General features: G+C 52.3%; 1 protein-coding gene across 2 annotated transcripts; it reads right to left on the bottom strand.

Moving 5' to 3' along the window:
- Window positions 1–475: 475 nt before the first annotated feature.
- On the bottom strand, window positions 476–15700 carry TEX261 (testis expressed 261). Of its 2 annotated transcripts, none has more exons than XM_065597362.1 (6): window positions 15511–15700; window positions 10916–10995; window positions 8750–8903; window positions 4221–4288; window positions 3037–3139; window positions 476–2086 (listed from the first exon to the last, which is right to left on the bottom strand). In XM_065597362.1, the coding sequence occupies exons 1-6, from the start codon at window positions 15578–15580 to the stop codon at window positions 1971–1973; spliced, it is 591 nt and encodes a 196-aa protein (XP_065453434.1). In that variant the 5' UTR covers window positions 15581–15700; the 3' UTR covers window positions 476–1970. The 2 variants fall into 2 exon arrangements, with proteins under 2 accessions (XP_065453434.1, XP_065453435.1); XM_065597363.1 differs by lacking the exon at window positions 15511–15700 and adding an exon at window positions 14741–14759.
- Between the last annotated feature and the right edge of the window lie 6350 nt (window positions 15701–22050).

Here is a 22050-nt window from a genome sequence, read left to right as displayed (position 1 = left end):
CTGTTAGTACCCAGTATTTTCTCCCCATGAAGGTACTTATACACAGCGGGGTCCTGGTCTGTGGCTAGAGCTCCTAGGTCCTACAGTAATAAATAACTTTAATCAAGTCACCTCAATCTTTTTGATACACCCAACAGACGTGTTCCTTAAATCTCTTATCGTGAGGCATCTCTCCAGCCCTCGAGTGATGTGTGGCCCTTCCCAGCACCCGCTCCAGTTCTTCACCATGCTTTTAAGTGTTACAGAATCTGGGCCTTACATGTTTAGCTCTTTGATGCAGGGTTAGCAAAGTACTGTATAGATCATATTTGGTGCTATACAAATCATACAGACATCACCTGTAGCTCTCTTAAAAACAGGAGCATTGGACTGCTTCAGGGCTTGGAAAGCCTCCCCTTTAACCAGCAAATTATGATTGTGGTGAAGTGCCGAGAGGGAGACTGCAAATTTCAGCTCCTTTGATCATAAGGCAAACTGCAGCTAGAACCTTTATTAAAAGAGAGACTTGGTACTTGAACAGAAATCACGCTGCCATTAAATTAAGCATGAGAATGACAGATATTGTCAGAGGATCCCCCAGACAAAGCCTGTGGTTTCCAGGCTCTTCTCAATACACAGGATAGATTTCAACAGCTCTCAGTGGCCCTCATCCAGAGCTGGCTCACGAGAGAAGAGATTCATGTCTCACGGAATCTTCAGAAACCCTTTCAAAATGAGGAGGAGATGCTGCCTGGTGGCAGAACTCCCAATTCCAAGTGTGGCACCACCTTAATGAAAACATCTCTATTCCCAGCACAACAGTTAAAGGTGACCAGCAAAGGGGCAAAAATGAGGTTGGGCCCTGGTTTTGCTTCTTTATTATACATAAAAAACACCTACAAGTTTTTCCCCTTGCTCTCACTGAACATTCAGGGTTTGTCAAACTCTTCCCCCCGCCCCAGAAGACTGTACTGGTGGCTGGAGAACTGTATGGCATTGGAAACCTGACGGAGAAGGGAAGCAATTGTTATTCACAGTTCTGAACGCTGGGCTCTCTGGTTTTGTCAACACAAATTTAGCTCAACTGGCTAGCCCAGCAAAGAGAAGAGCTCTTTTTGTGGAAGAGTCAACATCCTTAAATTAAGTTTAGGAAGCCTACAAGCCACTTCTGAGCCCTGCAACACTAGCAAACCCAGGGAAGACAAAAGTTGAAATGTCTTAGGTTAAAACAAGCAGAAAAAAAAATTATATAAAAAACCCCCTTTAGGCCATCTTTAAATATCATCATAAAGCAGCAAAAGAGGCACGTGTCCAATTTTTATCCCTGGCAAGTCACCTTTAAAAGCCGCAGGAGCAGAGTGCACCAGTGCTCGCCAGGCTCACAGACACACCGTGGTCTTGGCCTCTGTGTCCGGATCATGGATACGCATGTTGTAACGAGCGAGCGAGTTGCGTCAGCAGCTCTCTCCATCAGTGGCAAGTTTCCAGACAGAAATGTTTTGGAATTCAAGAGTTTGGTTATTTTTTGAAATCATAGCTGTATGCAAACCCCCAGTTAGACACTGCGTGTGTTCCTCCTGCCCTCGGACAAACTACGCCCCACAAAGGCTTTTGGCTTTAAATAAGAACAGATGGCAATGCCCCACATCATGGTCTCTGAACACAATCCATGGTTCGCGGAGGCTGCCGCCCTCCTTAAACTCAATTTGAACAGAACCACCTCCTTGTCAGCAAGTCCCAGGGGATGATCGGAGAGGTATAAAAAGGCAATCTCCTGCATTTGCACCACCAGAGGCGTCGAGCGCATGTTTGACACGGCAGCTGCCTCTGGGCGTTGCACAGATTATACATTCCTAACAAAATCCCTTGGAGAGAAGTGTGTGTGTGTGGGGGGGGGGTTTCACTGGAGACCCAGGGACAGCGCTGACGTTCACACCCAGCTGGGGTCTTCCCTTCGGCTTCGTCACAGTTCATGTCGGCCGCGAAGGGGGTCAATACATCTTTTGTCGACTGGGCAGGATGGCCTCCTTGATGAAGGAGAAGATGATGAGGATGCCGGAGCGCTTACCCCTCTTCCCCTTGGTGAAGTAGTTCGATACCACGTCATCTGTGGAGACAGGGAGCACGGGCCAATAAGATCAAATCCACCAAATATTGCACCACGAGCTCTATGAAAAATCATTCGGTCTTGGGAAAAGAAGAGTCCCTTTTAAAGTCTTAGGCCTGGTCTACACTGGGGGGGGTGGAATTGACCTAAGATGCGCAACTTCAGCTACGAGAATAGCGTATCTTAGGTCGACTTACCTCGCGTCCTCACGGGGCGGGGTCGACGGCCGTCGCTCCCCCGTCGACTCCGCTTCCGCCTCTCGCTGCGGTGGAGTACAGGAGTCGACGGCAGAGCAATCTGGGATCAATTTATCGCGCCTACACTAGACGTGATAAATCGATCCCTGATAGATCCCTGATAGCTTCTGCTGGACGCCCAAGTTTTGCCCAACTGGAAGCAAGAGCAGCTACTTGTTAGCTACTCAGGGGGATCTAATACAGCTACATTTCATAAGACGGAAAAACCTTCCCGAACTCTTCATCAGCAGATCTCAAAGCGCTCCACAGTCTTTAGTGTATTTATCCTCACAACGCCCCCGTGAGACAGCGAAATAGCCCCGTTTTACAGCTGGGGCACCCAGGCACAAGAGAAGCGAAGTGACTGGACAAGGTCACACGGGAAGTTTGTGAACATACAACTGAACCCAGGTCTCCCGAGTCCTAGGCTAGTGCCCTAACCGCTGGGCAATCCTTCCTCATCTTTGACATGGGGGCCTAGTTCACAAAGACCACAAGGCCCCAGCAGGACTGCTGGCATTGCCAGACCGCTCCTTAATAGGAATTCTAAGTATATATCCCGCCCGGATACTTTAAATGCCTTCCGCCCCACTATCTAGCCCTTCAGATCATGTGGGATGTGTGGTCTCCACAAGTCACACCCTCTGGGGTTGAGGGGAGGGTAACAACTGAGTATTGGCTTGAGCTGGTTCCCAGAACATCAAACACACGCACCTCCAGGCTGCACCGTAGAAGGTAGGACGTTCTCTCCGGCCGACAAGGACACAAAAAATGCAAAGGGAATTAACCACAAGCAGAACGTGAAGTAGGCAAGAACCTGCAGGTGAAACATGAGAGGCAGTGAGAGACCAAGCTACCATCAAATCACAACAGACTCACTGCAGCAGCTGCAGCTAACAATCCGGAATCGTCAGTTACCTAACCGCTAGGTTTCCACGTGGACATTTCTCCTGGGGCAGAAGCCCACAAACTAGCAGCGTCTTGGTAGTCAAATCCAAGGATGGCAAAAATGGCGTTTCAGACATTTTAGAGGGTAGGAAGGAAGGGGGAAGAAATGCTCTGAGTGCCAAACAGGCTGCATCCCATGGGCTCAGACAGGAACCTTTCCCTGCTTCTGTCTCATCTGACAACCTGCCATGCCCCGGGAGCGGTTGGCGCGGGGGGGGGGGGTTGGGGGAGCAGATATGGAGAAAGCTGAAGTAAGATCAGACTAGAAGGTAACAGCTCTCTGAGGTGGAGCCTGGTTCTCCACTAGATCTCTACAATAACCCTCTGGCCAGAACTAGCACGCACACATCTTTATTTAGCTGTGTAGAAACCATTAGGTTAAATTCAGGTCTTGTCTACCCCAGAATACTCTAGGATGTCTGGTGAACTGGGAGGTTTCATGCAGGAGATGCCAAGATAGTGAAACCAGATTGCACCAGAGGGGAAGGGATTTTTATATGGACTGTTTAAAACTCTTCGGTTTGTCTTTTGTTAACCCCTATTCAACTCAAAACACTTGGGAGAAAGGCTCTGTGAAGGATTCAACGCCCCCCCCCCCCCCCCGCCCTTTATTTAGGCTGAGGAAGCACGAAATCCACATTTCTGGATCCTCCAGAGAGTCCTCTGGCAAAAAACATCCCCCAAAGAACCCAAAAGTGAAGACTCGACATTCCTGATATGGAAAAAACAAGCAGAAAAAAATACTTGGAGAAGTCCTGAGAGAAAACACTGTCAGGGCATCTTTAATAGGGCCAACAAAGGAGGGGAAGCCCCCAAATTGGGGACAGCTATTTTTCCTTGGCAGGTCACCTCTGACCTCCCTTCTCTTCTCCTCTCCTCCCACCAGCACTCCATTCAGCTCCAAAGTCTATAAAGGCTTAAAGAGATGCTTCTCCCGAATGGTCTCTTACCTCTGAGAACGGGTAATACTCGTCAGCAAAGTACTGGAACGCTAAGTAGTGGTTCAATATAACCAGCACTGCCAAAGGAAAGGAGAGAGTGACTTGCCAGATTTAAAGCAATACCCATCGCCCCGTTTATTTTGCAAGCTCATTGAAGTGAGGCACCTTCCCTGACCGCAGGGCCCTGGAAAACAGTCCTATAAAAGCCATCCGAGATACAATCATACCGTTACTTTGCCCCCAGCAATGGATCCAACACAAAGTCAATATCTTACTACCGCCAGGATAACCCCTCTCGTCACAACGCAAATCTCTCTGATGACAAAGGGAGTGCAGTCCAAGTGGGCAGAGCAGACAGCTAGGACACCTGAGTTCTTTGCCACTTAGTGTGTGTGACAATGGGCACGCTTCTCTGTTGGGGAATTCCTGGAGGAAGAGACTAGCATCCGTAAGGCTCTAGGCCACACAACAGTTGAAGACAGTCACGTCCAACTACCGCTGCTGCACAAGGGGAGTTTTAAGTAGGGCGGAATAGCAGGCCACGTTAGAAGGCGGCCAGGAAAGAGGGTTTAACACCCCTAGCTCTTGCAAGAAGCGTCACCGGCTTTTTAAGAGCCAGGAGGGGTCAGAACTTGGTTTTAGGTCTCGTTCAAAAGACAGCATTGCCACCAGCACAGCGCCCCCTAGCGCCACGCCTGGGCACTGCTCCCGGACTGACTCAGAGTAGCGACTCCACCTTCTGGAGCACCAACACCACTTCCTACAGTCCCTTGGAGAGCTCCTATGCAAGAACAGAGCCGACCCTGTCCTGCACACACGCAGCAATCTGAGAGGATCAAACCACAAGGTGGTTGGGCTTGTAGGACACCTGGAATGCCAAGCTCCGGATGACATGCCAGTGGAGAGCTGCTCTCCTTTTCAGGAAGCAGATAAACTCACATTAGACACAAAGTGTCACTAAAAATTATTTAGAACTAAAGGGTTTTTTTTAATCATATACACGGAGCTCTCTAGAACATACACAGGAACGCCAAGAGGTCACGCCAGGAGTCGTTTAAGTAATTCAGTGCTACTGAATTCATTTAAATCTCCCTAGCTGCTGATACACCAATGGTCCAGCTAGTCCAGTGTCTCACCTAGATGAAGCTTGTCCCAGCATAGCAGACAAGTACAATGAGGCAATACCAGAGCTGCAGCTTCAGACTTGCATAGCTTCTAGGAAGCACAGTATATGAAGTAGAGGGTCCGACTAGGGTGCTGGTGTTGGAGGATCATAGCTCAGTACTGCTCCATTGTTTCCGAGCGGTCCCATCTCTGTCTAATGTCTCTTATAGGTTGTGGTAAGCTCCTTGGGACATGGACTGCCTTTTTGTTGTGTTTGTACAGCAGCTGGCCCAATGGGACCCTGGTCTACGGCTGGGGGTTCCTAGTGTGATGTTGTGTAGCAAGAACGATAACCAGGAGCACACTACTGTTACAATCACTAACGTATCACTACCGTTGCACAACTGCAATAAATCTGATACAAAGTACGTCACGTAAGGTATCAATGAAAAGGTTGCCATCTGCTAAGTACGATGATCCTGTTTATATGCATGTATCATCTTTGCATCGGACGTTATGAATATTGGCGGTGTATTTGTATCTCAGACATGTGTTGTGTTCGTGGGTGACACTCCCCAGCCCAATTTACATTCAGACTAGCCATCGCTGGTTGGTCGGCCATGGAAAGGCATCAGCTCTTCAAAGAGCCCTTCCTGGGGACGCCTCAGTGTGGAGCCGATGGCTACCCCTCTGATTCAGCAAAGCATGTAAGGACATATGAGCTAAGACTCCATCTTTTACAGTGACTTTCCATGCCCATGTGAGCCTGTGTTCCACACTGGCCAGGAACTTTCCATTCACATGAACTGAGCTAGAAACTGCAAGCTATGCCATCACTGCTCTGTTTTCCTTCCTGTTTCTCATCTCTGGACTGTGATTTTTCTAAGGAAGCTTGGAACAAAGGACCGAATGACCCTCTACCTGCTTGGGTGAACCAGAGAGATTTATTACAAGCCAGCAAATTGAACATCACTCCTATGACCCTTAGTTAGAGACTCTGGAAATCAATTGTAATGTATATGACTCTTTTAACCGTTAACAACTCTCTTCTTTTCTTTTTAGGTTATTAAACCTTTAGTTTTTAGTTACAAAAGGATTGGCATCAGTGTGATTTTGGGGTAAGATCTGAGATAGATATTGACCTGGAGAAGTGGCTGATCCTTTGAGATTGGAAGAACTTTACATACAATCAATCTGGTTCTCAGTATCCTCATCGTAAAGGCCAGATGTCTGGGTGGGGATAAGGGCTGGATTGCTTAGGGGACTGTGTTTTAGCTTCTTGATAGGCAGTGTGGTGATATAGAAGCTCATTTTGTTCCTGGTTTGGTGAATGTAATGTTAGAATAGCCACCAGTTTGGGATGTGTCTGCCCTATCATTATCAGTCTGTCCTGAATTTGGCATTCTCAGCTGTGACCCACACCAGGCCTCACCTAGGTGCTATACTAATGCAAATAATAAATAATAATAATGAGAATTTCTTTAACTTTCTTTTTAGTTCAAGAACTCGGTCAAGTTAAAAATCCTTTACCTGCGTTAATAACAGCTTAGATTATTAGACTAAAATCATTTTAACCATCTGAATTTACCATTCCTCAGTGACTGTTTCCCTTTCCTTGTACAACTTGGCCCATCGACAGCATCTTCCACCAGAGCATCTCAAGGAGCCTTCTAATCAGCCCCCCGGGGGACAAAGAAATGTTACCATGCCCAGCTGGGGAGCCTGAGGAACAGATGGCAAAGGACTTGCCCAAGATCACTCAGGAAGTCTGTAGCACTGCTGGGAACAGAACCCAGGAGGCTGTAAAGACGGGGTAGCCCACAGCACAAAGAATGTTGAAATCCGAACATTAACACCCACTGATTTAAATTCAACGAGGCGTTTCTTTTCCTGTGCGATTCTCTCAAATGATTTCTTTTAAATTCCCACATAAAATCCTGATCCCAGGCCTGAGCGACTTCGCCATGCTCCTTTCCTTTTCCCCATCGGCCCCTAACAACCACATGGGGTGTATTTTACATCTAGTAGGAAAAATTCTGGAGTGATGGGGTTATAGTCTCTCCTGGCACTGTTATAAGAGCACACGCACATTCTTTCCCAAAACGTTTCCAGTTTGCTTTTAAAAATATATTTGCCTTTTACCAAATATACCTCCCACAGAGCACCTGATGAGCACCAGGACTTCTGATCCTTAAGTATAAAGCAGCATCTCCTACAAGTGCAGTACTTATAGGCTGATAGCCCGGTCTGGTGGGTAGAGCAGACCCTCAGTTCTGGTTCCACCTGTCATTGCCGTGTAACTCTGGGCAAGTTACTCCAGGAAGGAAGAACAGACTTGAACATAAGAACGGCCAGACTGAGTAAGACCAAAGGTCCACCTAGCCCAGTATCCTGTCTGCCAACAGTAGCCAGTGCCAGGTGCCCCAGAGGGAATGAACAGAACAGGGAATCATCAAGTGATCCATCCCCTGTTGCTCATTCCCAGCTTCTGGCAAACAGAGGCTAGGGACACCATCCCTGCCCATCCTGGCTAATAGCCATTGATGGACCTATCCTCCATGAACGTATCTAGTTCTTTTTTGAACCCTGTTATAGTCTTGGTCTTCGCACCATCCTCTGGCAAAAAGTTCTACAGGTTGACTGTGCACTGTGTGAAGAAATACTTCCTTTTATGTGTTTTAAACCTGCTGCCTATTCATTTCATTTGGTGACCCCTAGTTCTTGTGTTATGAGAAGGAGTAAATAACACTTCCCATTTACTTTCTCCATAGAAGTCATGAATTTATAGACCTCAGTCATATCCCTCCCTTAGTTGTCCCTTTTCCAAGCCGAAAAGTCCGAGTCTTAATAATCTCTCCTCATACGGCAGCCATTCCATACCACTAATCATTTTTGTTGTCCTTTTCTGACCTTTTCCAATTCCAGTATAACTTTTTTGAGATGGGACGAACAGATCTGCACTCAGTATTCCAGATGTGGGCGTACCATGGATTTATATAGAGGCAGTATGATATTTTCTGTCGTCTTATCTATCCCTTGCTTAATGACGCCCAGCATTCTATTCGCTTTTCTGACTGTTGCTGCACATTGAGTGTAACGACAGGACTTGAGGGTAAGACACAGGACGGAAAGCCAGTACATCTGTGTTCTGTTCCCGGCTTTGCCACTGGCTATCCACCTCTGCCTGTGCTTTATAATCCCCAGATGCAAGGTGCTGAACTAAGTTCAACATACTTGATTAGCACAGCACTTGCTAATGCCGCAGGATGTGTTGCAAAAGACTCAAATGTCTGGTACTAGCTGGCCCAGAGACACAGCTGAACCTGTGGTGGAGACAGCAGAAGCTCTTGAGGTGGTCTCCCGCCACCCTCTCAAATGCCTGTCCCCTCCCCAGCAGCACACAATCCCCCTGCTCCCCAAAGGCAGCCACTCACCGCATGACAGTATAAAGTTTGGCGATGTCAGCATGATGAAAGGGAACGTCTGCAGCAGGCCGAAATAGACCAGGTTGGTGAAGAGGCCCACGCCCACCATGAAGCCAGGAAAGCGTTCAAAGAGGTACAGGCCTACAAGCACCGCTGTAGAGAACTGAAACAGAGAAACGCCCCAGCCCACAGTTAATCCAGACTCTCTATCAAGCAGAGGAGTTGCAAGTGCTCAGTTCATCCAAGGTCAGGCCCAGAGACAGCTGTGTGACCTGGGATTGCTCTACAACATGCCTGTGGATATCTGGGTGACATTTGATGGCCTATTACATACAGATCCGGCCAGAGCTCATGGTCCGTTCTGGCCTTAAACTCTATGGGACTATGAATGTCTCCAGGACGTCTCGTGGCATCTTCAGATCGCACTACGTTTCAGCTGCTGCAAGTATCAGTGATCTTACGCTACCGAGGGGACTTGCTGACGTTACCCCCCTCGCTGATCCCCACCTTGAAGGCCTTTTGGAGCGGCTCTCTAAATCGTCCCTTTCCCCTCGGACATGCAGGCTCCGCTCCTCCGTTTAAGAGGTCAGGATGCATGGACTCAGATGTCCCTTTCGGTCCTGCCCTAGGGGATCAGCCAAGCAAAGGGAGTTTCTCTAGGGGCACAGTGCTTCAGAAGCACCTTCCCTGGAGGCAGGAGCCCCCCACCGCTCATCTCTTAAGGCAGTATCTGCTGAGCAGCATGGGCTAACGGCTAGAGCACCGGCCTGGGACCTCAGGAGACCTGTGTTCTAGTTATGACTCTGCCGCTGGCCTACAGGTGATTTTAGGCAAGTCCTTTGCCCTCTCTGGGACTCTGTAAAATGGGGCTAATGACTCACCTCCTTTGTAAAGTGCTTTGAGATCTACGGTGAAAAGGGCTGCATAAGAGGTGTGATTTTTCATAGAATCATAGAACCACAGGGTGAGAAGGGACCGCAAGGGTCATCTAGTCTAACCCCTGGCAAGATGCCGGATTTGTTGTGTCTGACCCATCCCAGACAGTCGACTCCAGCTTCCTTTTGAAACCCTCCAGTGAAGGAGCTTCCACAACCCCCCTAGGCACCTGTTTCACTGTCCTATAGTGAGGAAGTTTGTCCTGAGATTTCATCTTAATCTGCGGTGCTGGAGTTTGAACCCATCTCATCCTGCCATCTGTGGCAAGAGAGAACAACTATTCTCCATCTTTCTTATGGCAGCCTTTCAAGTAATTGAAGACCGCTATCATGTCCCCCCACAATCTCCTCTTTTCCAAACTAAACACACCCAGTTCCTTCAGCCTTTGCGGAGATGTCTGAAACAGGCTCGGCACCTGGGTTGCTTAACCATTTAAACCACGTACACGCCTGGCAACCCACCCTCCTACCTTCCATCCCAATCTGGCAGCACAATCATGGGACTGGGAGCCAGGAACTACCAAATTCTAATCCCAGCTCCTTGTGACACTTGGATGAGTCACTTGGCATCCGTGCCTCAGTTTCCCCATCTGGGGATCAAACCTGTCTTGCAGGGGGTTTGGGCGTGTTAATCCCCTCCATCTCTCCAGGAGGAGTGGAGCTGGAGGCCATTGCTATTTTCTCCCCACGGCTAGCCCTAATGCAGAGGGTCCCCAAGTTTCTGTTCCCTCCCATGGCAGCCTGAAAAGCAGGGAGCACGGCCCCTCCCTCCCAACCACCTCAGCAGCCCCAGGAGGCGGGAGGAAGGCAGGGCTGTGCAGTTCTCTCCCTGAGGAGTTTGGCTGCAGTCCCCAGCTGTTCTGCAAGCCTGCGTATTGTGGCAGGCAGATCCCTGACTGCCCAGAGCCCCTTATTTTTATACATTCATGATCCTCGTTGCTTCCCCATTCTAGGCACTGACTGTGAACAGTTCCTTTTGTGGGCTGGTGCTTCCGAGAGCCATCGGCTTTGCCCTTTGCCAGATTATATGGGGTTGATGGTTTTACCTGGGCAGTTGAGCCCTAAAATTGTAACATTCTGCATTGATTTTACTGCCTGGCCTTCACAGGCTAACTGAGAGGAGACTTGGGCTAGCAAAGGTTCATGGGCTAGTACATGTCTAAGTGGTCCTTCAAAGATAATCTAATCTACCTCCCCGCCACCGCAGGACTGTTATGAGCACAAACAGCCAGAGACTTACCCAGATCATGTATTTGATTATTCTGCTAGTAGCGACGGTGTATTCTTCTATTAGCTCCGCCAGATAGTAGAGGCCAGCGGCTAGAAGGGAAACAAAGGGGTTATTTCAGGCTCAGACTCTCACTGCAGCTCACAGCCAGAAAGTGCTCACGCCAACGAGACTGGTCATTTCGAGTGGATTTCGGCCCCACAGATTCACGTTCACAAACTCCAAAAGCACTGGAAGCCTTGTAGCCGTTTCCAAGACGTTGTGGCCTGGACTTTCAGAGCCAGGCGCTAATCGGAGGGGCCTCCATTTTTGGCCGCCCAACTTGAGTAACATTGGCCTGGTTTTCACGGGTGCTGGGCAGTGGACTTCATTTGAAAAGCTGGATCTGCGTATCCAGGAAAAACAGCGACAACATTACTGCGGGGCAGGTCAAGCGACTTGGACCTGATGGGCTGGAAGTCGGTAGTGATCAGCCCGTTGTGGGGTGCTGCGCAGATGCAGAACAGCTGACAATCCCTGCCCTAAGAGCTAACAACCGAAAGGCGAGACGCACCAGATGGGTGAAACAATTTACAAGCAGAGCAACCCGAACGGGATTTTAAGCACAGACTAGGTGTGCCTGCGATCTGCAGCCAATCAATACCAACGATCACAGTTACAGCTGGTCTTGCAGTTTCACATGGAGGTTCTTCAGACCCCGTCTAAACTGTTGGGTGATGTCACTGGGCACTGTGAAACAGCTGCTTGCCTTCCACTCCAGAGGTGGATGCATTTCAATGATGGGGGAGGCATGATCCAGGGTGGATACAAATCAATGATTTTTTTTAAATAAATAAAAAAAAAGATTTTTTTGATTTAAATCGAATTTTTTTGATAAAATGCTTTTTGAAGGAAAAAACCTATCTAAAGATAGTTTTAATTAAGATACATTATAGCTCAAAGATATCTCATCATGGAATAGGGATTATAAATTCTAATTCTATAGTAGGAGACAATATATTCATGTAATGTTTAAGTAAAGTTTTGTAAACGAGTTCCAGTAGTTCATGGATTAGGGGCCCAATTTTATGGGGTTTCAGGGGCTTCTGTACAGATTATTTAGGTTAATCTTTCTATCTACCCAGTGGGACTCAGTGCTCAGTCTAGAAGATCCCATCAGAGATGCTTAGTTTTGCAGTTCTCAAACTGTGGATTTGTGTCTCCAGAGATAACTTACTTGTTAACAGCAAAAATGTTTTAAATAAATAAATATAGAGGTGGGAAATAACAGACCTCAACCCTATTGTCCCTCTGCAAATTTGTGTACACAGAGTCAATCCCTTACCTCTCTCTAAAAGTGCAAAATTTCAAAAAGTTCAATGAATAGAAGATCGTTGGGGGCGGAATACATCTGGACAAGGAGAAGAAGTCTGGAGATAAATGTGAGAAGGGAGGGACAGGCAGTAGAAACAAAAGTGAAACTGTTTGAGCAACATATTCCAGAAGTCTTGAGCTCTTTCTGAGTGTAGCCTTCATTGATTTGAGATCTACCATACCGTTCTCTCACTAGAAGGGAAAACCTATAATGGCAGCAGGCCGTAAAAGAGACCCAGTTTGGGAATAAGAACCAATTCAAGAAATATGTTTGCTGATGATGTTTTAAAGAAAGTCACACTAGTGAACTGGTGGAAGTCACTTAAGCACTTGGATTCAGAGACTGTTGAAGTGATAATCTCACTTTTAACAGCAGTAGCTTCTTGTGCCAGAAATTGAGAAATCGTTTGGACCTGAAAAAGCCAGAAAGCTTGTTTTCTTTTCCAGATTATGAACAAACAGGAAAATGAAGGTGAAGACAACTGAGTTAGCTGCAGAAGCCAATATTTTAAGTTTCTCATGTTGACATGGCTGGCATAGTGGATTTAATTTTTGTTTTTTTAAATATTTAATTTAACTATTTTAGTTAAAAACAATTTTAACAAAAACAAACCTGACTTTAAAAAACTTGAATGTTTAATTCAAAAATTCATATGCTTGTTTTGTTAAAATATTATATGTTTGCTGTTGAAGAAAAAAATCCAGAATACATAACGTTGTTGTTTTAGTTAAATAAATCAATTAAATGTCTGTCTGGTGATGTTCTCCTCCTAATAAAACATGGCAAGAAAATCCTCCAAATATTAATGATTAACCTGTTGAATTGGAGAGATTTATGAAGTCACTGGGAGGTGAATTATCTGCTTCAATAACCTTTGGTAAATGAAATAACCAAACAATCATTCATTTTCTGATATAGCTGTAAAACTAATCTGAAAAGTTTTCAAAATAAATCACTGTTTAAAAATGTATAGTGTGTACCTTCTAAAAATGAAACCTACATCTATCTCTGAGTTGTGAAGAATATGGTTATAACAGTTAAGGTTATAACAACCACCAAGAATGTATTTCTATGTAGAAAACCATGATTAAATCGAGTCTTCCTGACTAGTGATTTAAATCAAATCCACCCTGGCATGATCCCTAAACTCTTTCAGATGAGAGGTCCTAGAGAGCTATTAGTGTCATTATTTAGTATGGTCGTAATCACGGGCCACAATCCGAATGGGGCCCACTTACGGCAGGCACAGGACAAACACATAAGCAGAAAAAGTCCCTGCTCCAGAGAGCTTACAATCTCTGGGGAACAAAACATGGGGCCAACACATCAGATAATCACAGAGATGAGAGATGGAAACAGCCCGTTGTAGAAGCCAGTTCCACCCTGACCAGGGCTGGTCCCATCAATAAAATTCCTGTTACTTTGTCCAGTCTTCTGCGTCCCATATTTTTGCTGGTTCCTTTAGCGACCCTGTGGCCTGTTGCTATTTTTCAGCTCCCCTTTGAACCAGATGGTTTGCAAAGCTGCGGCTGTGAGAAAAGCGCATCCCCGGGCCCTTGGAGATGGTAAGCGAGATTGTTCCTGTCTCGGGGTGGCCTTGGGAAACGTCTGTCCTAACACTATGGCTCCCTGGAATTCGCTCCGAGTTGCCCCCTTGGGTTTCATTTGAGCTGGGCGAAGGTGCCAAGCCCTGAACACAGGAGTGGCTGCAGTGTTCCATCGCACTGTGCCAAGCTGCCTCGCGGCTGGCATGGGGAACCACCCCGGGGGGCGAGAGGGCGTTTACCCTGCACCGCAGTATTAAGGGGCTGCTCAGAGGGGTGCGGCCAGAGGCACAGGGGGTCATGACGGGGGAGCTGCCCTCGGGGAACAGGAGCAATCACCCCAAAGGCAGGGCACAGCGCAGGCGGCCTGGAACCGGGTCTGCCACTGCCCTGACCACCTGCAGGGGACAGGCTGGGCACCCCATTCCTCCTCCCCCCGGCTGCACCTACCCTGGCTCCCCATCCCCACCCCAGCATTGGGGGCCTTTCCAGACCCCCCCAGAACAAAGGCAGCCCTAGGCCTGAGACATCAACACCCCACCCCCCCATCGCGCATCCCTGACTTGCCCCCATCTCTGCGCCCCACACACACACACACTGCACAGCAACACCCCCCCAGGGAGTCCTCCGGTTAAGTCCTCCGGTCCCGGGGGGAGGGAACAGGAGGGAGTTGGGGGGCGGGCCAGTGCCGGGGGGATCAGGCGGGGCGGGCTGGGGGGCAAGGAACTGGCAGGTCAGGAGGGCCGGTCGGGGGGGGGGGGGGTACGGGCAGGGAGGGGGGGGGGATCAGGGTGGCGGGCTGAGGCCGGTCTCTCACTGATGGCCAGGGTGGGAGGAGGGGGACGGGCCGGGAGGGGACGGGATCGGGATGGGGGGGATGGGATGGGACGGGCCGGGAGGGGGTACGGGCCGGGGTAGGGGACTGGGCCGGGCTCTCACCGATGGCCAGGGTGGGAGGAAGGGGGGTAAGGGACCGGGGGGACGGGACGGGATGGACGGGGCCGGGCCGGGCTCTCACCGATGGCCAGGGTGGGAGGGAGGACGGGACGGGGTAGCGGACCGGGGGACCGGCGGGGTGGGGGGCCGGGCCGGGCTCTCACCGATGGCCAGGGTGGGAGGGGGGGGGGACGGGGTAGGGGACCGGACCGGGCGGACCGGGGGACGGACCGGGCGGAGGGGGGTAGGACCGGTCCGGTCTCTCACCGATGGCCAGGGTGGGAGGAGGAAGGGGGGACGGGCCGGGGGGGGGGGGTAGGACCGGGGGACCGGGCGGAGGGGGGGCCGGGCCGGGCTCTCACCGATGGCCGGGGGGGGGGGGTAGGACCGGGGGACCGGGTGGAGGGGGGTAGGGCCGGTCCGGGCTCTCACCGATGGCCAGGGGGGGGGGGGGGGGACGGGGTAGGGGACCGGGGGGGCCGGGCCGGAGGGGGATAGGACCGGGGGGCCGGGAGGGGGCCGGTCCGGGCTCTCACCGATGGCCAGGGTGGGAGGAAGGGGGGGACCGGGGGACGGACCGGGGGACCGGGCGGAGGGGGGCGGGCCGGGCTCTCACCGATGGCCAGGGTGGGAGGGGGGGGGGACGGGGTAGGGGACCGGACGGACCGGGCGGAGGGGGGCCGGGCCGGTCCGGGCTCTCACCGATGGCCAGGGTGGGAGGGGGGGGGGGGACGGGGTAGGGGACCGGGGGGGGGGCCGGGCCGGGCTCTCACCGATGGCCAGGGTGACCAGCGCCACCTGGATGAGCAGCGAGACCCAGCTCAGCGCGTAGATGAACCACATGGCGCCGGGCGGGCCGCGATCGGCCCCTCGCTCCGCCGCTCCCGGGCCCAGGCCGCCGCCGCCGCTTCCTGTCCGCGTCCGGCCGCTGCGGCGATGGAGCGGCGCGGCCCGGCCCACAGCGGCCCCCGCAGGCCCGGGGGAGACAGCGCAGGAGAGAGACCGGCCCCGCCCCTCCCCGATCCGCCCTCCCCCCACGGCCGGGCCCCGCCCCTCCCCGATCCTCCCCGGGCCCGGCCCCCCCCCCGGCCCCGCCCCGGGCCCGGCCCCCGCCCCGATCCTCCCTCCCCCCCACGGCCCCGCCCCTCCCCTCCCCGATCCCCCCTCCCTCCCACGGCCCGATCCCCTCTCCCCCCCACGGCCGGGCCCGGCCCCCGCCCCGATACGCCCCCGGCCCCGCCCCTCCCCGATCCCCCCCCCGGGCCCGGCCCCCGCCCCGATACCCCCCCGGCCCCGCCCCTCCCCTCCCCGATCTGCCCTCCCCCCCCGGCCCCCTCCCCGAGCCTCCCTCCCCCCTACGGCCCGGCCCCTCCCCGATCCTCCCCGGGCCCGGCCCCCGCCCCGATACCCCCCCCGGCCCCGCCCCTCCCCGATCCGCCCTCCCCCCCGGCCCCGCCCCATCCCGATCCCCCCCCCGGCCAGCCCCCGCCCCGATACCCCCGGGCAGGGCCCCCCAACACCCTGATCCCCTCACAGCCAGGCTCCCCAACACCCCAATACCCACACAGCCAGGCTCCTCAACACCCTGATACCCCCAGGCAGGGCCCCCAACACCCCAATCCCCCCCCATGGCTGGGCTCCCCAATACCCCCACAGCCGGGCTCCCCAACATCCCGGTACCCCCAGGCACGGCGCCCTCACACTCTAACCCCCAAACTGGGGCAGGCTCCGCACAGCATGATTCTACCACCCCCTGCCTGGTCAGTGGTGTGGGGCTGGGGACCCTTGTCAGGCTGGTTTTCTGGGGAGCACCCAGGCTTGTTCCCCACCCTTGGGAGCTCCCCACTGGCTCTGTCCGGGGCAGCTCTGGCACTGGGCCAGGGGTTGGGTTTCCAGGCAGTCTGCCCTTCGGGAGAGGGGCCAGGAGTTCGGTCCCCCATTCCGGTGCCATCTCTGGCTGCTATTCGCTCCCTGGGCTCCTCCTTCCCCGGGTCGCTGGCACTGTCCTGTCCCAGCCCCTGCCCTGCTCAAGCCCTGCCTGGCTCTCCGCTCCTTCGGGGGGTTCCTGTCGCCACCACCACACTTCCTTCAAACCTCGCCTCAGTCTGCAATTGCCCAGCTCCCAGGGACAAAGCCACTCGCCACCATACAGCCGCCAACCGGCCTCCCCATCCAACCACCCAACTCCCACCTGGCACTCCCATCCCAACACCAACGGCCCAATTCCAGCCATCTCACCCAACCCTCTGCTGCTTTCAGAGACCCCTCTTCCCATTCTGACTCCCCAGGCCCAGCGGCCATTCCCAGAGAAGATGAATATTGTTGTGGTGGTTTCAGAGTAGAAGCCGTGTTAGTCTGTATCCACAAAAAGAACAGGAGTACTTGTGGCACCTTAGAGACTAACAAATTTATTAGAGCGTAAGCTTTCGTGGACTACAGCCCACTTCTTCGGATGCATACCGAAGAACTTTTAGAGTTAGAAAGCTTTTCCTACTATCTAACCTACATCTCTCTTGCTGCAGATCACACCCATGACTTCTTGCCCTTCCTTCCGTGGACATGGAGAACAATTGATCAACGTCCTCTTTATAACGGCTCTGAACGTGTTTGAACTCTTATCTAGTCCCCCCTCTGTCTTCTTTTCTCAAGATGACACATCCAGTTTTTTTAACCTTTCCTCCCAGGTCAGGTTTTCTAAATCTTTTCTCATTTTAGTTGTTCTTCTCTGGACTCTCTCCAATTTGGCCACAGTTTTCGTAAAGAATGGCACACAGAACTGGATACTGCATTCCAGCTGAGGCCACCCCAGTGCCGAGTGGAGCAGGACAGTTACCTGCCATGTTTTACATACCACATTCCTGTTAACACCCCCCAGAATATTAGTCTTTTTGGTCCATGCATTTCAATAGGAATTTTGCCCAAATGAAGCATTTAGGAAACAGCGAGAATGGGCTTTGGAAGTCAGCTCATTATCAGGGATCCCAGAAATCCGTTTGCCACGGAAAAATGCAGAATTTGTGTTTTTACGGAGACTCTTTCGTTTTTACATTTTGTGAAAAAATAAAAACATATACAGTGGAACCCCGTTTATCGGATCTGTTTGGGACCAGGGCCAGATCAGATCATCAAAAATTGGGATAATCAGGGGAATTGGCAAAGGGCGTTCTATCCTTTATTTTAAGATGGAGGGGCTGGTCTCAGGTGGTCAGCCCGGGGCGGCAAGGTCTGACCACTGAAGCCCCAGTCACCCTGAGCCCGGCCACTGTCAGCCCCAGGTGGCTGGTGGTTCGGTCAATACGGAGAGCCGGATAATGGAGACTCAGATAAACAGGGTCCCACTGTCCAGAATACAGGCATAGAAGTATTTGGTATAAGTAAGAAATACAAATTGCAATTCTATTAATTGTATTTTATTATAACGATTGGTAAGCTTCAAACTTGCTTACAAATTGTAAATATATCAATAAAACATTGTGTGCAACTGATACTTATGTATATTGTGGGTAGGGAAACTAACATTCAGCGCTTCATTTTAACTGCATAAAAACATGGATTTTAATTTTTTTTTAATCAGAGAATTTGGGGTCTTTTAGCTCTGAAAACTAGGATCCTTGCTCATTATTAACAGCGCTGTGAGCAGAGTGTGCCACCTGGTGGTCAAGAGAGTGATTGCAACAGCCCCTGAACAAACCTTATATGACTTGCTCCTACTGCCCCAGTGGATGGGGCACAGGACTGAGACTCAGGACGCCTGGGTTCTGCTTCTATCTCCGCCACTGAGTGGCCGTGTGACTGCGGGCATGTCACTTCCCTGGCTGTGAAACAGGGCGGACGATACCGACACCTCTGGACAGTGCTTTGGGCTAGATGGGGAGTGAGGCACCTTCTCGGCCTGCGAAGGTCCGTTTTGTGGGACATGTCACTAAACTCATCCCCTTAGGTTTAAGGATGTTCTTGGGCCCCACTCAGCTCTGGGGCATTTCCTCTGATTTCTGTGTGATTACAGCAGGCATGAATTTGGCCCACCACCAGGAAAAAACACCCAACGAGCCCATTTATGTTAGCTTAAAATCATATTTAATGGCAATATCTTTGCTAGCGAAGGCTACGCAGAGCTCCATATTTCTGGATGCTGGGCTAAGGAGACAGGAGTGATCAGTGCTTCAGTAGCTCCTAGTCTCCATGTAGGACTCCGTATTTTAGGATTCCTGGGGTCTAGTCTGAGCTCACCACTGTTACTATAGGGGAGTGACTCCCCCACTCTGGGCCACTGTCTGCTGAGCTGTATCATGGACATAATGAGGCTTTTCTCCTTCTCCGGGGTGTTGTGAGGATTAATCCCTCGCCGGAAATATTTCGAAGGTGCTTGGCGATTCCTCGGTGGAAGACACTTAGGCCCAGATCCTCGAAGGTGCTTAGGCACCTAACTCCCCTGGATTTCAATTCTGAAGGTGTTTGGGTGCCTCGCTCTGACTGAAGGGGTGCGCATGGGCAGCCTTAACTGTGCACTTGCTGGTTTTCAGCCGGTTGAGTTTTGCTCACCTCAGCGTTGGGCAAGGGGACACCTGCCATCAAGCAAACTTAGTTCTGCGTTAACATCAGCTTTTGCCATGGAAGGTCCTAGTTCTCTGAACCGGAAGAGAGAAGTCGTTGGTAGGAGTTAACAGTAATTTAAGTAGTCGCACATATCATGTCCTGCAATCTGCATACCAAGCCAGCCAACACCCTCTTCCCTCCACACAGACATCAACTGGGCCCCACCAGCCCTGCTTCAGCACACCTCCCCAACGATCACCTGACCCACCGTTCACTGCATTCAGCCCTACAACCTGGCCTCTTCCCCACTACCATACTCAAGCAACTCCCCACTGCCAGCAGGGAACGTATCTCCCTGAAGTAGTCACTTCCTGGTATGCCCAATGTTTCTATCACGGTTTCTTCCCCTCCTTATCCCATCTCTCATGCAGGGCCTGGGCCGAAGGACAGCTATGGGCAGTGGTCCCTATCGCGTTGCAGGATGGCTGGAGAGTGGAGTTTGTGCCAGGGCCGGCATCACAGACCGGGTCGCCGTTCTAAAACACGGACAGTTTTGGACCGGAGAGAAAGATCCTCTGGCCCCGCCCCAGAGACGTGCCCCATCTCCGAGGCACAGCGAGGTGTCAGAGCTGGGATTGGTTCTGTACCCTACGGCTCACGTTTTCTGGTCAGCCATGAGCCCTCCAATGTCCCAATGAACGTTCCGCCAACACTTAGTAAACGCGGTCCCGTTGTTGCTGTAGCGATTATTCATCGGCTCAGCCGAAGCAGAGAAAACGACGACCGCTCCTGGACACAGATGTGGGCCAAATCTGCTCTCCTACACAGCATGAGGTGTCCCCCTCTGCTGGCCAGGCCATGCATTGCGGGTTTATGAGTCCACTGCTGTTGTGGGACGCTGGAGTACTTGTCGATCCAGGGGTCCCAGCGTCAATCCCTGCAAGCCGTCGAGCCGTTCCAAGCAGCGGCTGCCATGCACGTGGGGAGCAGTGGATCTCTCCCTCTTTGTGGGCGATGGAAGCAGAGAAGCCTGGTGAATAAGCAGGTGGGAGTCTGTCCCCAGCATGACAGATCGTGGGGCAGCCAGAGGGGGCAGCGAGAAGCCCAGGCAGAGGGTGGGGGATGGGAGCAGAAGTGCCTGCAGTGATGGAGTTAATTGCCCCAAGCTCGCCCAGGGCAGCTGGCAGAGCACGGCCAAATGCCCCTCTGAGCCACAGGGAAACCCACCCGGAGCATCATCCCTCCTCAGAAGCAGCCCTCCCCCTCCCTGTCAGGCCACTGAAGCCATGGGCAGAGTTAGGGGTTTTCGCAGAGCCAGGGGGGCTGCCCAAAGGCACCCCAAGCCTTGACGATAGAGGGCACCTGCCACTGCCCCACATCGCACGGAGGAGGCAGGGGCGCCCCAGGGCTAGCGGTGAAAAGCCCGGGAGCAGGGCGGTGGGAGGGTGCAAAGGGAAGGGGAGTCTGAACTTCAATGCAGCCTGGCTGTCACTCTGTGCCCATCAATCCACCCAGCTGTCTGTCTGTCAGTCTGGGCCGATCAGTCCACCTGCCCGTCTCTCCGCTCGGACCGACCCATTGTCTGCGTACCGGGGCGCCAGTCTGGGTGGCAGAGCGCGCAGCCCAGCTGATGGTATTTGGCTGTGTTCTAGAAATGTCCCCGAGACAGCCGCGGTTCGGGGAACGGGCAAGCGCTCGTCCTGATGAACCACATGAACTCCCCTGTCTGAACTGTGGCACTTGGTGCATTTCCCTCCAGGAAACGTGAGCCGGAGTCGAGCGCACGAGAGAACCCAAGGAAATGCCATTGAGGAAAGGTAAGGGAGCATGAAATGTGCTTAATGAGCTACGTGCGACGGGCAAAATGTCAGGCCTGTCCTTGTTTATCTTCCTCTTGGAAACGCTCCCGTACTCTCCGCGCTTCGATCTCTCCTCCGTTCTGCGCCCAGGCCCCTGCCTGCTTCAAGCCCTTCCCAGGCCCGGTCCGAGCCATTCCCATCCCAGGGGGCTTTACCCAGTGGCAGGCCCAGACTTGAGCCAGGAACCCAGCTAGAGCCTGGCACATGAGCGTTCGATAGGTATGCTCATTTGCTTGCATACAGACGTGTGCACCGGGGGTGGGGGGAACAGGGAGCGCCCCCCACCACCAGTAATTGTCAGGGACACCGAACTCCTCCGGCCCAGGGGCCACGGTGGAGGGGTGGGGGCAGATAGCGAGCTCCTCCCGGCCCCAGGCCTTGTCGAGGAGGGCAGGAGGGAATAGCAAACACCCGCTGGAGCGGGGGAGGGGAGGGAAGCGCGACTTCCTTCCGGGACTGGGGGGGGCACAGAACGTGCCCTCCCAAAAGGGGTCAAAGTTAAATGTCTGCGCACACCCCTGATTGCGAAGGGGCCTTAACCCCACACTGGCTCCCACAGCCATGTCTGAACAGCCTGGCTGCGGCCCCAGAGGGAGAATACCTGGAGACGAATGCCAAAGCCCCAATGCTTCTCTAGCCCCATTCACCCGGGGCTGCGGCCTAGTGGTTAAGGGCTGTGAGGAGTGGCTGAGCGGCCTTGGCTAAAGTGTCGAGTGCTGTGGTCTCGCGCTGACCACAAGTCTAAGCACCAGGAACTCCTAATCCCCAGCACTGGTGTGAGTCACGTCATCTCCGTGACTCGGTTTCTCCAGCTGTGACAATGGGATGCTAACACCCACCACGAGACCCTCCAAGGGGAGCTGCCGGAGAGGAGCAAGGCATAAAGTCTCAGTAATTAGTTAGGGGCCCGAACACCCC

The sequence above is a fragment of the Chrysemys picta genome, chromosome 5 (assembly GCF_011386835.1).
Source record: "Chrysemys picta bellii isolate R12L10 chromosome 5, ASM1138683v2, whole genome shotgun sequence".
Lineage (NCBI taxonomy): Eukaryota > Metazoa > Chordata > Testudines > Emydidae > Chrysemys > Chrysemys picta.
This window is presented reverse-complemented; position numbering and strand designations above follow the sequence as displayed.